General features: G+C 32.0%; 1 protein-coding gene across 2 annotated transcripts in view; it reads right to left on the minus strand.

Annotated features, from left to right (window-relative positions):
• LOC143255622 (uncharacterized) overlaps positions 1 to 13,678 on the minus strand; it is a 93,066-nt gene extending 79,388 nt beyond the window's left edge. For both annotated transcript variants that reach the window (XM_076511559.1, XM_076511558.1), the window contains exon 1: positions 13,252 to 13,678. In XM_076511559.1, the coding sequence (XP_076367674.1) occupies positions 13,252 to 13,333 (82 nt within the window). In that variant the 5' untranslated portion in view covers positions 13,334 to 13,678. The remainder of the gene's footprint in view (positions 1 to 13,251) is intronic.
• Positions 13,679 to 17,729: the final 4,051 nt, after the last annotated feature.

The raw sequence follows: 17,729 nt of genomic DNA on the forward strand, positions 1-17,729 counted from the left end.
GAGGATGAACTTGTATTACATTACGTATGTTTACAGAAAGTTGTCTTAAGAGTAACTGCTTACAAAGGAAAATATACAGTTAAATGAGGATGGTCACAACACCAATTATTCTATATTGGATGACTGCAGTTAAGATGTAAAGAAATATGCGTTTTTAAAATTGGTGGTTGTTAAATGTTTGATCTTCATGTGATAATAATAGAGGAAAACATATCTCGTTACAATTTCAATATTTTAAAATAACTTTAATATCAAGTTTCCTTCGGGTTAACAACATAAAAAACAAAATATAATATACGTTGATAACATATATAATCATGATTATATGTAATGAAGTTTATGGAAGTGATGATCCTAGTGCTAAATCATTAGCATCTGCAGGACTTTCAAAATGCTAGCATGAAACAATGACTTTTCCATCCGTTCCATTCTTTTTAGGTGACAATCGGAAAAGCAACAAGTGTACGACAGCCTTGTATATGAAGAAAGCTTAAAAATATGGTAACTGTAAAATACTAGGTGTCAATGATAGTGGTGGTGGTGAATTTGAAAAACGAGACTGCTCTATACCTGAGTACATTATTCTTTTTTGACACAGAAAAGATAACATCTAATGAATTATCAAATAAAAACACAGGGCTATGGAGGACATTTTTGCAGACTGCTCAGATACGGAAACATTTATTCTGGAAACAGTAGTGAATGAAAACTTTTCCATCTCATATCATCTGAAAGGACACAGTCTGTTTATCACGAAAAAAAATATTTGAACTCACTTGCTGTTACGACTGCAGAAGATTTCGTGTGTTATATTAAAATGAGCTGTTGCAGTCCATGTTAACACGTCTCATCATATTCTATCCGCCGACTGTATATCGTGACAATAGCTCTGCATCGCAGTTTCCATTGCAAAATGCTTTGTTGCAAAGCTTGTCATTTTTAATTCTCACTCTCCTCCATACTAGTTTTTTTTAACTTATCAAGTGTGTAGGGGCGATGGTTTTCCAGTGTTCATTTCAAAGTTTGATTGTACAAGAATGTATAAGCGATGTTTTTGATACATCTTCGTATGTAAAAGCATGAATACCCGGTTCATTCTCAGGTTGTTTGAGGTAGTATATAATGGTTTAGCATAAGTTATAAATAAAAATTTTACTTTGGTGAATTCATACTTTGTTAGCCTCGTTCCAGACGGAAATTTTTATTGTTTTAGGTACTACTGCCTGGTACATTAGGTAGTTTTTCACACTGGTATTTGTTACGGAGTACGACTTATTGTATGCCACTTTCTGGATAATTCTGATGCTTATTCTATCCATATTCATTTGTCTTCCAACGTCATACAAGGAGTATCCATTTGGAAAATCTAAGTCTCCCACCTGAATACATCTTTATAAAGTGAGTGTATGAATATTTTTTATCGCATAGAATTGTTACATATCCTACCCAAAAGTGACCACTTTTTAGTAGCATCACACTAAGTACGAAAAGGACAGAACTTTCAAAATGTAGTTCTGATGCATTTAGCTACACCATATCTTTATATCAATTGTTTATGTTACGTAATAGTAGTCGCTTGAATATTCAAAATCTCTTTAATATAACCCATTTATCTTTCTATATATTACTCATGGGAAATACACTGAGTTAAGTGGAGACAATCTTTCAGAACTTCCCCAAGCATTGCAAAATTAAATAATGTATCTGTCTGTACATTCTGTAAAAATGACAAATACCATAAAGATCAGAAACCCTGTCACAGGTCATGCTATGGTAACTATACTAATATAATACACCACAGTGACAATAAAGGTCCATTTGGCTCTTAGAGGCTCCTTGGACATCCACTGTAGGGAAAAAGTAAAAGTTAAATCTACCATTTGATTTCAAGATATCATAAATTATCTTCTTCGACTCCTGTAAAACGATAGACTCCAGCAGTAGAAATCCAGGAAAACATCCCCCCGCAGTAGCAACTCCTGTTATAAAGGCATGATAAATTCTAAAATATACTATTCCAACCAGGAAAATAAGTGGTGTAACAGTTGCTTGGCTTCAACAGAATTTAACAAAAGAAATTCCTATTTCTGGGAGAGAAATGTGACTTACCTATTTAGGCATTAAAAAACTCCCAAGACGTTTACATGTTTCATACATAATTCCACAGGTGGTATTTATATGATTAAGATACAAAACATTCATTGTTAAGAGGAATAACATAGAATATTGAAAACTGACCCTTATGTTGACTCCTTGTGCAAACACTGATTGCATGCTAATTCCCAATATCGAATCTGAAAACAAAATGTCTCGAATACTTCCCCCACATTTTAAATTAAATTATGGCTTGAGCAGAGAAACCACTGATGACGAAGAAATTCACACCACCGATTGATTAAATATTGCACCAGCCTCTGAGACCACTTTGAAGTTACTTTCCTATATCTGAGAGAGCAATATAAGATGACCACTTGGAAATGTCTGTACTATGACTTGAAGCTTACTAAATTGTGTAAAGTACAAAACTTGAAGTTACCAAGCAAGTGCTGGTAGTTTGAATGATGAATTTTTAGTTGTTATAAGTATCAGAATGATGATAATGTCTGCTTTCAGCTGTTATGTCAAATAGTGATATGAAACAGTAGAGTATAAGTTATATTTGTGGAACAGTATAAAAGTCCAACTACACTGCTACAGTAGAAACTATTTTAGTTTTGTTTTTTTGTTTTCTTGTTAAGCACAAAGCTACACAAAGGGTTATTTATGCTATGCCCACCACGAGTATCGAAACCTGGTTTCTAACAGTATAATTATTCAGACCAGTGATGGCCTCATTGTTTTTATCGATTTAAATAACTGTCAGACTTATCATTTGTGCTTTTACAACCAATTAGTAAAGTCTCTCAAATCTATGAGTATAGCACACATGACAACATCACTTGACGCACCATCGTTGAAGATATTTCAATCATGGTGTTAACCCATATAATGAGTAAAATGACAGAGTAAACATTCCATCAACAATTTCCACAGGGATGAATATTAAAGAATGTCCCCACTTTCAACATCATCTCTTCAGGGGAAATGATGGAAGCATGTAACCTGTTATTCTTTCTCGTTATTGTTATTTTTGGAGAGTTATGAGTAATCTCTAATATATGAAATGAAACAAACACTAGAGTATTTAAACTGAAAAGCCATGTACTCTTTTCTTTTCTGATTTAATACAATAACACTGAAAAAAGCGTTAAAGAGCAGATCCTCAATTATCTTGTTCTATAAAGAAGATCGAAGTTTCCTCATTCATTGTATCTGAATTTTTCATCTTTGATGATAGAAATGCATGTTTATTCAACCAAAATATGTTAGGCTAGGTTGTTTATGTCTCAAGGTGTAATACTTGTACTGAAACCTTTCGTTGGAACAAAAACGTTCCACATTTATTTGACTTTATAACTTTGAGTCTAACTGGCATATGAGCGAAACTGAAACGTAGTAGTTAAAAATTAAGGAGTGTTCCTTATCTCAGTCAGCTGTCAATTCTAAGTTTTCTATGCTATACACAGGTGTCTTTACTTATACGATTAACACATGTTATAATGTTAACTCATTACTTTTAAAAATTTTCAAACTTAGAGCTCAATGATTTCTCTCAAATGTTGTATTTTAAATAATCATGAAAAATATTATCGTACAATAGTCATTGTTCTCAGAGAGTTCATGAACAAAACCTACAATGCATGGAGTCAGCGAAACAATATAGTAATTAATCACTGAGTAGAGTAATAAAACATGTTTAAAAGGCATGAGGCTGTGAATTATATTGAATCACTTTAGATAGCTTTGCATGTGTGCAAATAATTTATGAGATTTGTATGTAACAGTGTATGTTGGGCTATTTCTCTGCTTACTAAATAGAAGAAAGATGACACTGTGAGAGTAAATCTGTATTTCCGTATCTCATAAAATTGTCGGCTGAGTCATTTCTCGACATCTAATAACACAGCTTCGACTTAAACTTATATGCAACAAGACCATTTCTTAACAGTTTCTTGGTTGTTTAATTACAACCTTGTGTGAGTCATCTACCAGTATGTCTGTATGTATATATATGTGTGTAGAAAGTGAGTAATGTGACAAAGTTATTATCTAGTCATTTAAAATGTCTGTGTTTGTCCTACTGTCTAGATTTTTACAAAGTCGTATACTATCTTTTCGTGTGATGTAATACAATAAAACACTTTACAAATAGACAGAAATCGTTGACGTAATTTTAAAACAGATCATGAATTATCTTTACCTATAATGAAAGAAAGCCGAAATGCTCCGATGCTTTGAATTCTGAACTCTAACTACCAATGTACAAAGTTTTATATTATTTGTCTTTTCTTAAATTTTTGACAGTCTTGACTTGGCTCGTGATCTATGTTTTTTTTTCTTAATTAAACCCAGTTCGGATAAATATTGACAAACTTTAACAAAACTACAAGTCATTTGAGTTTATGATGTACTCAAATTAAAGCAAGTGGTTTAAAGCTCAGCCTATACAACTAAATATAAATTACTTAGGCTTTGAGATACACCAATCAACATTAAATCATTTGAAATTTAACCACTTACCTATACGAAAAATAATTTTATCTTTTACTTACTTCAGTTTTAATAACTTGCATTTGAAAACTAACTAACACATAAACTAAAAATATATTTTTATTTCATAGATTAAAATTAAGCTTTATAGATAAAATATATTATTTTTCAAAAATCACCATTCACGTATTTTGTTTTTTGTTATAGTATTTTATCTCAGTTTAATTTTTTATATGTGTAATGTAAATAAACCTTGAATTATACAATACGACGCAAAGTAACCGTGAAGCGTATTTTAGCAATTTGGTAATATGTGTATATATTGTGCTTTTAACTAAATGATTAGTGATATCAATTTATGGGATTCGAACTGGTTGATTAGTGCAGGTTGAGCTGAACGAACTTATAACACGATTTGTACAATTTCAGATGGTTAGTTCATTATACTTTTTCAAGTAAATTCATATATTTTCTTTTTCTGTTGTTTTACAAATTAAGAAACATACGTTTTATAAGTCGCTTTACGCATATTGTGCAAGTTTTGTGTCTTCATTTGAATGGAAAATGTTCAGCGTATTATTGAATTTATTCTTTCTTAGACTCAAAATTATATTTCATACATTTTCATTACAGCTTAGGCAACTTCATTGTCTTTTTATTTTTGGCAATTATTTATTCTAAACTTATCTCATCATTTATTTAAAAACACAGCTATACTAGTACATGTAACATGTAGAATTTATAGGAATAAATAAACGTGAAATTATGGCACCCATAAATAGGGAAAAAAGTGTAAAGTCTGAATGAGAGTTATCCAAACCTTTCAGTTTTGGTTTTCTAAGAAGCCATCATTTGGAATATTTTCTTAATCTAAATTTTCCATTTCTATTCAATGGCTTGGTTAACCATGATAAACTTCTTGTATTTAATTTTTCTAGATATACCCGTAAAAAGAATATATATCTATATTAGTACATAATGTTATTCTCTCAATGTTTCATATTACATTAGCATTAAGCATCTAATTTATATTGAATCATCAAATGTTGTTTTTCCATATACTTACTTGTTCAAGTGTGTCAAATGATCCTTACAAAATCTGCTCTGCCTTCCCGATGATTCAGCAGCCTTATAAACTTTAACAAAATTAGTTTCTTCGGTAATCACAGTGGGTATAGGACAGATAGTTTATTCTGTAGTTTATGATTAAAAACTAAACAAAGATTCCTCGCGTAGTTAAGTTACGTTTCTCTAGTAACTATTTAAATTTATAACACTTCTTGATCCTAAAGCAACACCGTAATTTATTAATAAACAAATATGAAAAATGTTTCCGTGATTTATAGTTTGGAACTATACTAAAAATTCTTTATTGAAGATTAAACTATCAAGGAATTCAACTGAGTTATTCGATTCACTATTATGTCACGAATATGTGACCACTAAAACCTGTTTCATAGAATGAAGTTGTACTTCATTTTGTAATGGAAGAAGAAAACAATGTTTCTTTGGTAAATAGAATGTTAACATTAATGATCAGTTCTGTTTTACTTTTTATACTGATTTAATGAAGTTTATTTTTAACATAAGAAATAACACCACTGGATGAGGTCAAATGCTTGGCATAGAAAATCAACCTGAATTGCTTGTATTATTTTGTGTAAAAAAAAGTTCAACATCGGGTAAATAAACCAGTCTCATATTATTACAGGAAAACGTAAGTACCCACTAATTCCTGACTATCTGTAGAAAGCTGACAAAATACAAAATCCCCGTAATACTTACATTGAGAATGGACAATGTTTTCTGGAAATTTAAATAACTAGATATCTATTTCAACAGATTTTCTTAAGAAAATAACTTCTATTCAAACAATCCTAATTAAAATTAAGGTGTAATTCCTTAAAAGTGAAATATTGAGCGATACCTATTTATAATTGGTCATTTCGAGTTCAAGTATGATATGAATTCAGTCTTTCAGTGAACACTACATCACTTCCATTCCAATAAGGTTAAGATTGATCCAGCTAGAATTCAATAATGTTGTTTTTTTCAGTAACACTTGTAAGTTAACGGAATATCATAAACATTTCGAAATTATTTTTACACGTGACAAAAACTAGGGTTCCACATTTTAGACTATAAATCCAGATTCATTTCATCCATATATGCCAAAATTAAAAGTTAAATTTCATATCTACCACGTAACAAGGAGGTCAGTTTGTTTGGTTTGAATTTCGCGCAAAACTACATGAGGTCTATCTGTGCTAGCCGTCCCTAATGTAGCAAGACTAGAGGGTAAACAGATAATCATCACTACCCATCGCCATCTCTTGGACTACTCTTTTACCAATAAATTGAGCGTCACATTAAAACGCCTCCATGACTGAAAGAGGACGGAGATTCAAACCCGTGACCTTCAGATTGCGAGTTGAGCACCTCTAACCATCTGGCTATGCCGGGCCCTAAAAGAGGTGAGAGTTTGTTTCGTTTTGTGTTTTTGTTCCAATTACTTTTTTTTAGTATGTAAAGAATTATCAAAACTTAGTTTACTTTATTTGAAATGTAAAGCAATACAAAATTTACGTGTAATCAAGCAGTGAGGTTATTTTTCCTTAGATACTTTTAAAGTTTTTTTAAAGCGCTTTAGAAAACATTTTTAAAGTTATGAGGAAGTATTTTACTTTTATGGATCAAAAAGTGGATTAGTATTCATGTGTCACATATACACAAATATAAAATGTTAAAACTTATTGCAGTAAAAACAAAATGTATTTGTTTTTATCTTAAGCACAGCTTAAACGTGTTAAAGTTTTTCTCATACTTTGTACATGAGCCAAATTGTATTGTACCAACGTTCTAAACAAATTAAAACTGTGTACGCGCACAAATCATGGATCACCGAAATGTCAGGCAAGACTGATAAATATTGTATTTCAGAAACGAAAATTATATTTTAAACTACTGTGTGAATAGTAAATGTGACTAACACACATTGAAATATTAGTTTACTTGAAAATGACTGACTGATCATAAAGAGTCGTAGTTTTGTTTAGAGAAAGAAACGATTGTAGTCCAGTTTCCTGTAGACCAAACGTTTGTTTACAAATATATAAACACTAGAACATTTATGGCACATTTATTATGTGGAAAAAATCGAGTTTTGGTTTTGGTTGTTTGCTATTAAATACAAATCTACAGAATAGGATACTTGTGCTCTGACCAGCGTCGGTATCGAAACCTTGATTTGTAGCGTCACAAGATGAGGGCTTGTTTAAATATTTAGAGACTCGCGTGTTGAAGCCATTCAAGGTGTAGGAGAAAGAACAAAAAAGTAAACACACATATTGTATCAATTTTTAAAGTTATGATAATTAATAATAATAATAAACGTTTCACTTCAGTAAAGAGCATATTATACTAACATAATAATAGACAGGTAAACAACAGCTTGTAAGCATAAGGAAAAGTTTTATTGATGGTGGAACACACGATATGTTTCGACAAAACATTAGTCTGTCTTCTTCAGATATGATCAGTACTAAACAATACAAGGTTTATGAATAGTTACAAAGCCAAAGGACACGGGGATTAAATACGACGGAAGTGATGTCATCATGTGGCAGGATATAGGTAAAGGTCAAACCTGGTCATGTGTATAAGCGTTGAATAAACTTTGCCAAATAAAGCTGATGCTGCTACGGCTATTATCACAGTTTAGTGGCAGATCGTTTGCTTTGATGATTTTTACAGCTTATAAACAGTCTCCTTCTTTTTTGATTTTGGGTTAGTGTAGGAGAAAAATTTCACCTCAAAGTATTTTGAAATTCGGATGAATTTCTTCAGATGGACAGAGAGAGAGACCAAAAAAAGGTCCGCACTAGTAAAAAGAGGTATTCCAAGCCTGTAATACCAAAGCCAAAAACCCGGTAAGTTTTCTCGTGATCATCGACGGACTGATCCACAACTATTCCTTACGAAAATAAACTCCATAGCATAATTTAAACCAGAATTCTCCTAGAGAGCAGGGTATTCATTTAGCCCTTAACCATAGATGATTTTTATTATTTGCGTGTTCCATGGAAATATGTCCATCAGATTAACTTCAATCCACCACAAAACAACACTAATCTCCTAATCTCTTTTACCTTTTCCTTTTGGTCGTGGAAAGACCAACATACTAAACCTCAGACCACGTAGAGGAAGACTAAACACGATTGCACCACCAAGACGATAACTTGCGAAAGCATCGACAACGAAACTTCCAGTAGACACACACAACAATCAACGCAAGAAGTGAGCGTAAATAAACCGAAATGCCGCCAGATCAGCCACCACCCAAGAAGATAAAGAAACATTCAGAGCAATCAATCAGACAAGTTCTTCCATGAGCTTTCACCCTACATGTACTGTTATGCAGAAGAGATGATGGCATTTTTACAAGAGAATCACCTTCATTTATTTGCAGACTCTCTACTACCGACGACGCTGGCTTGATCAACGAATACAACCGAGTCGTCTTCGGCTAGGGTCCAGTGTTTCACCAATAAAACAACACTTACACGTTAGTTGTACAACATCCTATAATCTCGTGAATTTTCATTAACTCTTCTTTTTTCTTTTTTTCTCTTTTCGGGTTTTCTTGGGAGTGATTCAGGATAGAAATGTCGGCGTCTTACTCGTAAAAGTGGGTTTTCTCGTGGTATACCCATTATCTCCCCCTCACATATAATTCTCAAACATTGGGTTTTCTGATTCATACACGCTTCACCCATATGAAAAACCATAATTTACACATCCATTTAAAATTCAATAAAAATACCTTTCTTGGATTTTTTTAGCATTTTGCAATAATCCATGTACCACAAGTGGGACGAAGAGAGATCTCAGATATGATCTGACTACAGATCATGTCTGAGGAAGAAAGTCCAATGTTTTCTCGAAACATATAGTATGTTTCATCATCAATAAAAATTTTCTTTATGTGTATAAATAGTTGTTATTTTAACTACTATTAAACGCTTAGCTTCTTATTATCTAAGCAATTAAATTAGGTAAGTTCGAATAAATAAGATATAACATTAAAAAATACAATTGTATCTCTAGAAAGTTGAGTATATGAAGAAAAACAATTAAGTTTATGGACGGCAAAATATGAAAAATGTGCATTTGAAAACCATATGACGCAGGACTTCTGATTAAGCCGTCACTCTTGATAGAAAAAGGAAGATCTATATTCTTTGCATGCGGCTGATATTTTATATTTAAAAGACTTATATGGTAGTCCAGGTGTACGTTTAGTATCTAAATATTTATCACACGGTGAATGCAACAACCATTTGACAGTGCAATACTATTTCGGTAAATTTATGGCTGGGGCAAGTTGTGCTGGAGTTAACGCTTACTGGGTCAGTGTACTACAACCACAGACTGGCACTTTTATCTGTTTACGACGTGTTCCTCTAAGTTCCTTTTCCATCATTATATTTTACTATACATTCTGCTATTTTTTATTGTAATGTTTTATATCAGTTTTTCCGCATTATAAGAAAATTAAGCGAATGACATATACCATAAACTTTCGATACAATTTTTAAAATTTCTGATATGCAAATAAAAGAGAGAGAGAAGTTTAGATTTTTAATGAATATCTTAATTATACGTTATCAAGAAGCCTTAAAATTAAATATTTTCCCCTTCATCTCTAGTTACTTAGTTTAATTCAAGCTCATATTGCAAATGGTTAGTTTAGATGCAAATTTATAGTTTCTTAGTGAATGCAAAACTATCAACATAATTGGCAACTTTCTTCGAAGCAATAACTGTTTCAACACTTAAGAAAATTCCATAAATACAGCAGAAAAAACCGTTAGTGGAAGATGTAATAAAATATTTGGAATAAAATAATATATTTCAATATATTTGTTTTTGTTTTGTATTTTGAGTGGCGGGTCTCGGGGTTTGCTATACAAAATCATTATTAAACATTTATAGCTAGAATGTTTAACTTTACTTTAGTAAAATATACACCAGATGGTATTTATTCTGCTCAGTTTTCATAACCATGCTCTCAGAAGCTTGTTAATATTTAAAAGAAATGGTTCGAGATTTTGTACTCTACGGCTCCTTGTTCTTACGATTGTTCACGAAATAGATTCATAATAACATCTCAAGCGCGAAATAGTATCGAAACTATATTGGCACACGTATTTGATGAAATAAGCAATTTATAAGATAGTTCTAAGATAGAGTGAAAAAAGTTACTTTGAGCTAGATTTGAGTGGCTACAAGATGAAAAAGTCTTCATGGAAATAAATCCACACATCGAAAATTTATGAATAACTTATTTTCTTTTTCTAGCTTGATTTATCAGGTGGTAGCGATGTCCGACTTCATGCTTTTCTGCTATTTTTAATTAGAGTACTGAGGTCTTGGAAATGACTATTCCTACATAAAAAGAAAGTTGAAAAGTTGCTAAATGGTATGTTGGTGGGAGAACAGTTGGACAAGAAAAGAAGCAAACATATTTCAACTTTCTACAGCTTCACAACTGCGAATGATGAATTTTAAACTAAAACTCACAGAATGACCATTCTTCACATTGTCAATCTTCTTGTACTGCTAATCAAGTGATCCAGACTCTTAAGACACAACAGTGGCGATTTTCATGCCAGTTTCATTTTTTATATTTGGGAACTAAATGAAACCGCCAATACTAATCTAAGAGTAATACGTTTTAAATAGTTTCATACAGAGTTTCGGGAACTGGTTGTCTTTTTCACCTCGTGTAATAGACGTACTGTAACATTACACCAAGATAATGATAACAAAAAAAGAATGATCCAATGTTTCACCTTTCCTTTTTTAAAACAGATAATTTAATAGCTATTGGCATTTAAAATGTTGAAAATATTGTAGTGTCTGTTTTGTGTCTACTTTAATAATAAAGTGAGTCACCTTAAGATATATTAGAGTGCAGAATGAAATATTAATCTGTTCTTACTTATCAAGATCACAGTCATTTATAGTTTTTCTATCTTTTGCGTTTTGCGATTACTTGTCAGTAAACATTAGCTTGTTGTTTGTGAAAAAATGACATTAGTTTTCCTCTGGTCAGCAGCCACTCAACAGCACCATACCATACAACATTCACGTTAAGGGTTCGATACTCGTCTAATAATTCACTCTAAACTTAAAGTGCAGGGAATAGTTTAGCTCGATAACACAGGGCCAGTTTAGACCTCGATATTTTATTTTTTGTTTGTGAGATGAGGTTTTAAAGGATCATTTTGTAAATGGATCTCGAATTGATTTATTGCAGTGTGTCGTTGGTATTCAGTTAATAAGAGGCAACGTGCTTGAATAAACCACAAATATCTTTACCAGCTATTTTTGCAATTTTTTGGGCTTAACATGTGTAATTTCCGTTTGTGTTAAATTCAGCTTTGTTATCAGTAACTTTGAAACTAAGCCTTAAAACGTTTAAAGGATAATATGCATGTTATTTTCTTAAAAACAAGTGATGGAACATTAGTCTTAAATAACATGACATCTACTTGTTTTTCAGTTTAATTGGTTCATCCTTCTGTTTCAAAATTTAGTAATGAAGAAAGTTAGGATATTTTTCCATTCAATTATCGAACTAGTGACTATTTCTGGTTTACGATTATGTATTATCTAGGAGTACTTCTTTGGGCTATTAAGTACCGTTGTAATAATAATAATAATAATAATTCATCTGATGTATTAGGTATTATTATTTACATAATACACTAGAAGTAATTGTTATATACATATTTCCTTGCCACTAAGTAAGAGATATCTTTTCGGGTATCTTATTTAGTATTACCAAAAAAGAGTGGATTTTCACTTCACTTTCAAAAGATAAATGTAAAGAGCTCTTAGTTAAAGCGTATTTATGCATTCAGCTAGGAACATAATACCACCACAGAATTAACGTATTGGTCAGGATAATGAAATAACTTTTCATGTCAAAAATGATTAAATTATTAACGCCCACTTGAGTATTAATTATATGTGTGTATGACAGCTAATTTCCCCTACTAGGAGATTATAAGACTTGTTTCTTCAAGGAAGCCTCCAGTCTGGCCAGATTTAAATAATTTGTCTGAATCCTGTTACATACAAATTATGTATCCGTAAGTATGTCGGGTATGGCGTCTAAGCCAAATTTCTTGGCACTCTTTAGAAAATACATTTTTCTTAAGTTGTTATCCTTTCCAACTAGGGTATTTTTAATTGTTTCTTTCCAAGTACTTTCCAGTGAAATACTGACATAATTTCGAAAGTAATAGTATGGAGAAATTTAGTGTCCATTAAAAAAGTCTCAAAAAAGAACAAAAATAAATTAATTATACAGTTCTCCAATTTGTTATTTCAAATGACCAAGTAAGTTACTGCAAATATTTCAAAAGCAGAAGTTCATTGGTTGGCTGGTAATGCAATTTTACTGTAGTATGAGAATTTGACAAACCTATACAAAGAGAGAGTGGTTAAACGATTGTAACGTAAAATATGCATTTTAGGATATCTTAATGCCTCGCTGCCTACGTTAAGATAATACCATTACGTATTCTGGTGTAAAAGATCTGGAAATGGAAATAAAAGGGTCAAGAAAAATAGTTACTCTGAATGACTTACCTTGACTTTCGTCCAAGATGTCTAAATAGATGTAGATCCCAAATAAAACGAAATTATATAAACATTTCATGCTTTTAATCATAATATTATATGACCGGAAGATAGTTATTCTGAAATGTTTTTAATTGAGGTGTATTTATTACCTCTTCGTACACTTTCAGGTATTACTATAGTAGACAGATCTAATAACAAATGAGTTTCACTTGTGAAACTTATAAGCATTAGAAACGTCATGAAAACAAGTTAATAATGAGGTAGTTGTAACAGCAACTTTGGTGGTTGTGAGAAGATTGTCTCCCGTGAAGACAAACCTTTTAATATGGCTGCTTTAAGCAGGTTTTTAACTCATATAAGAAAATACAGGCGGTGATAAAACTTCCTTACAAATTCTCACGCACTTCTCAAGTGACCGCGACGTTCACTGCCAGCGAAGTCTACTGTCACTTCCCACGCGTTGAGATGCGCGCGCCTGATTTTACTGTTGAAAGCTTGTTCTTGAATAAAGTTTGTATGACTTCATAATGTGCAACGTTGATGGGATTGTTGCCCTGCGTGACATCCACATGCGAGAAAAGTGGTTAGAACTCCTGTTGAAGCTATGTAAATTCTCTTGGTTGCGTTTCCTGTTCACTTTTATTCTCCGTACTTCAAGTGTTACCTTCTTGTATACCAAATGCCTGCTTAAATTTAATAATAATCGTCTTCCTTCTTTATCTTTAATAACTTTTTAAATAGTTCTTGGGATCAAAGCGTATTATTAGTTAACCACTTAATAGATGTGTCCTTACGTAGTCTGATAATGGCAATAAAGGCTTTAAGTGACCTTTCAAAGAAGACCATGGACTAGTTAATTAATATATTCAGGGAGATCAAAAGACAGTTACTATGCAATAACTGTCACGCAAGACATATTATTAAACGTTTCATTTTAATCCATTATCAAAACCATAATTACCAGCTATTATCAATATTGGCATGGCCACAATGTTGTCATGTCAAAGTTTCAAACTTTTTCGTATATAAATGAACAAATAAAATCAGAATATCGTAAATCACTGACAACAAACTTAGGACTTGGGTATTTTTCAGTTAAGGATCAAAGCCTTCAGTTTGCGTTAAAATAGTTTCTCTTTACGGAAAGTATAACATTATAATACTTCACTAAGTAGTTCAATTTTCTCGGATGCATCGTAAAACTTTCTAAAACGCTATAATCTGTTGATATATAGAAGATGACGTAAAACATGTTGTTAATTTTTGAAATTCAAAAAAAAGAAAATCGGTAAATGAATGAACCATTCTCAGTATAATTCAACAAATGTTAGTTGTGGGGACACTACTCAGAGCCCTTAATAAAGGTTTTTTTAATAATTCAGTATTTATACATAAGATTGCCCTTATTTGTTCTATTCATTTTACAGTGTATTTGTGTATGAGGATAACTAATTTACTTAATTCTAAATATCCTTGGGTTGAAATCTGTTTCCAATTGTTTGTTTGTTTTGAATTTCGCACAAAGCTACTCGAGGGCTATCTGTGCTAGCCGTCCCTAATTTAGCAGTGTAAGACTAGAGGGAAGGCAGCTAGTCATCACCACCCACCGCCAACTCTTGGGCTACTCTTTTACCAACGAAAAGTGGGATTGACCGTCACATCGCCCCCACGACTGGGAGGGCGAGCATGTTTAGCGCGACTCGGGCGCGAACCCGCGACCCTCAGATTACGAAGCGCACGCCTTAACGCGCTAGGCCATGCCAGGCCCTTTTCCAATTGTAAGTTAAGACTTATGCACAGAGGACTCAATAAACAAAGTGTTCGTTATTATTAGTGATTAGTAGTGGCAATCGTTTTTGGTAAGAAAACGTTACATAAGAAAATTTAATTTGACATTTTTTTACCCTAAGGGCTGCTTAGTTCTTTCCAGTGACTGGTATGTGATTAGTAAGTTATAAAGGTTAATGAATGAACTTTCTATAATGTTCGTAAAAACAGTTACACACCTAGTTTCATCTTAAAACTATATTTAAAACAGGTCTGTAATATTAATTGGCATATAATTATTGTTTTATTTTTTAATATTTTAATTACCAAGTCATTTTCGTAGTTTTCGTTTACTTACGTAAGTAATCAGATTAATAAGAATAGAACCACGTTTTAAATAACTAATTGGCTAACCCTCAAGTATCAACCTTTTTAATTTCTGTCCTGAAGATGTGGTAAATGTGTATATTTGTACTTTCAAAGGAGATGTTAAAATGTATAATTAACATGTAGAGTAGATTACTTGTAAAATCATGTTCTAACCACGTATATGACTTATTACCTGTAAATTTTTAGTTAGAATAAAGACAAAAGCATGATCACACTAATATCTGTAAGGTAATACAATGTTATAGGCACAGAAGTAATATCTGTAAGGTAATACAATGTTATAGGCACAGAAGTAATATCTGTAAGGTAATACAATGTTATTGGCGCAGAACTATTCACTACAATAATATATTAGAATAACATCTGTGAGCAGAAATAAAACCACTGAGCAAATTAGATTGATAAATTGCATAAAAGTTTATGAATCATTTAAATGATATAAACTCGCAGTCGTTTGTAATCCTCATCAAATTGCTTGTGTTTGACCCATAAGGATAATACATCTGATTTGTAGCGTTAAAAGCCCTCAGACACTGAAGAACTCAAGTATTGAGGCCGTTCAAAGTGTAAGTGAAAAAACAAAAAGTCAAACACACATATTATTATTAGTTTTTTAAAGTCTAACTTCCTGTTACGTTATGATAATTATAAACGTTTCATGTTAGTAAGGTTCATATTATACTAACATAATAATAGGTAGGTAAACAACGACTTCTAAGCATAAGGAAGAGTTTTATTGCTGGTGGAACATACTATATGTTTCGACAAAACATTGGTCTGTCTTCTACATATACGATCAGTACTAAACAATACAATATAGTTACAAAGGCTAAAGACATAGTGATTAAATATGACGGAAATGATGTCGGCATGTGACAGAATATAAGTAAAGGACAAATCTGATCATGTGTATAAACGTTGAATAAACTTTGTCAAAGATAGTTGATGTTGCTAGGGCTATTATTACAGATTAGTCAGAGATCGTTTACTTTGATTTTTTCCACAGCTTATAAACAGTCTCCTTTTTTTAGTTTTGGGTTTGTGTAGGAGAAAATCTTTATCCCAAAGTATTTTGAAATTGGGATGAAATTTTAAGACAAACAGAGAGAGAGACCAAATATTATGTTGTGTTGTGAGCAGATGGAATTATGTTAGAGCTTGTTGGCTGATGTTGACAGAATCAAACATATACACACTGTTTAGGTTTAAACTAGTAAGGCGCCGGACTTTAATTTTTTTAAATTTTTTTGTACAAACCCATACAAAGTACCAGTTGAACATAACTGTTCCTAATTACGAAATGATAAGTTAAAGGAAAGAGAACTAGTCATCAGCATCTACACCAACTCATGAGATACCCTAGTGGAGATACATAATAATAATGTGTTACATTAAATCAACAGGGTTCTGAAGTTTCAGTCGATATCAGGTTTTGTCATTGTAACAAACTATATCAATGGCAGATAAAATAACAGTTAAACGTTTAGTTTTCGTATTCATAAGAAATTGATATTGGTAGTCACTAAGGGCCTTATCTAATCATGGAATTAATTGTATTTATCAGAATCAATGCCGGTAGTTTTTCTAAGAGTATTCAAATACTCTGACTGTTCGAATTCTTGATCGAATAACTCTTTAATACTAAGAATTGCGTTAATAGGCACACAATAGAAACGTTCACCTTGGTTTGGAGAAATTTTCTGGAGAGCAACCAGCTGATTACAAAAAAATTGATGTATATAGTGTTATATTTTCAGTGCGAAGTAAAATCTGGTAAATTTGGTTGAACTAACTACCGTGATTAATAATTTTTAGTAATTTTAAGAGTTGATAAAAAGAAATTTGTGCTTACACACTTTTCAGCAGTTCACAAACGATGTTCGTATTCTTTTGTGTAAATTTCTTAAACACTATTAAACTACACACATAATTAATATAATACTAAAACCCTATATTAACATGATAGTGTGAAATGCTTAACGAAACATATTTACTTTGTGTTAGTGCATGTTTTTAAGGATTTACATGTCATACTTTTTTACCTATTTACACGATGGGATTACATTAGAGCTCGCTGACTAACTGTTGACAGAGTGAAACATAAAGATGTTTCACTTCTATCATAATTCAGTTTAGATTAATTTTCTTAACTTTAAGGTCATGTGTGAGAAAGTAAGGACAATGTCTTTGTTACCCTGAAGAGAAAGTCATAATTTATAATTAACGGCTTGCATATGTGCAAAGAGCAAGTAAAGTAAACGCGCACATTCACAACGCATAACGAATAGGAGTTAATTAAAACAAGAGGACGTAGACGTACTTAACCC

The sequence above is a fragment of the Tachypleus tridentatus genome, chromosome 7 (assembly GCF_004210375.1).
Source record: "Tachypleus tridentatus isolate NWPU-2018 chromosome 7, ASM421037v1, whole genome shotgun sequence".
In the NCBI taxonomy this organism is placed as follows: Eukaryota; Metazoa; Arthropoda; class Merostomata; order Xiphosura; family Limulidae; genus Tachypleus; species Tachypleus tridentatus.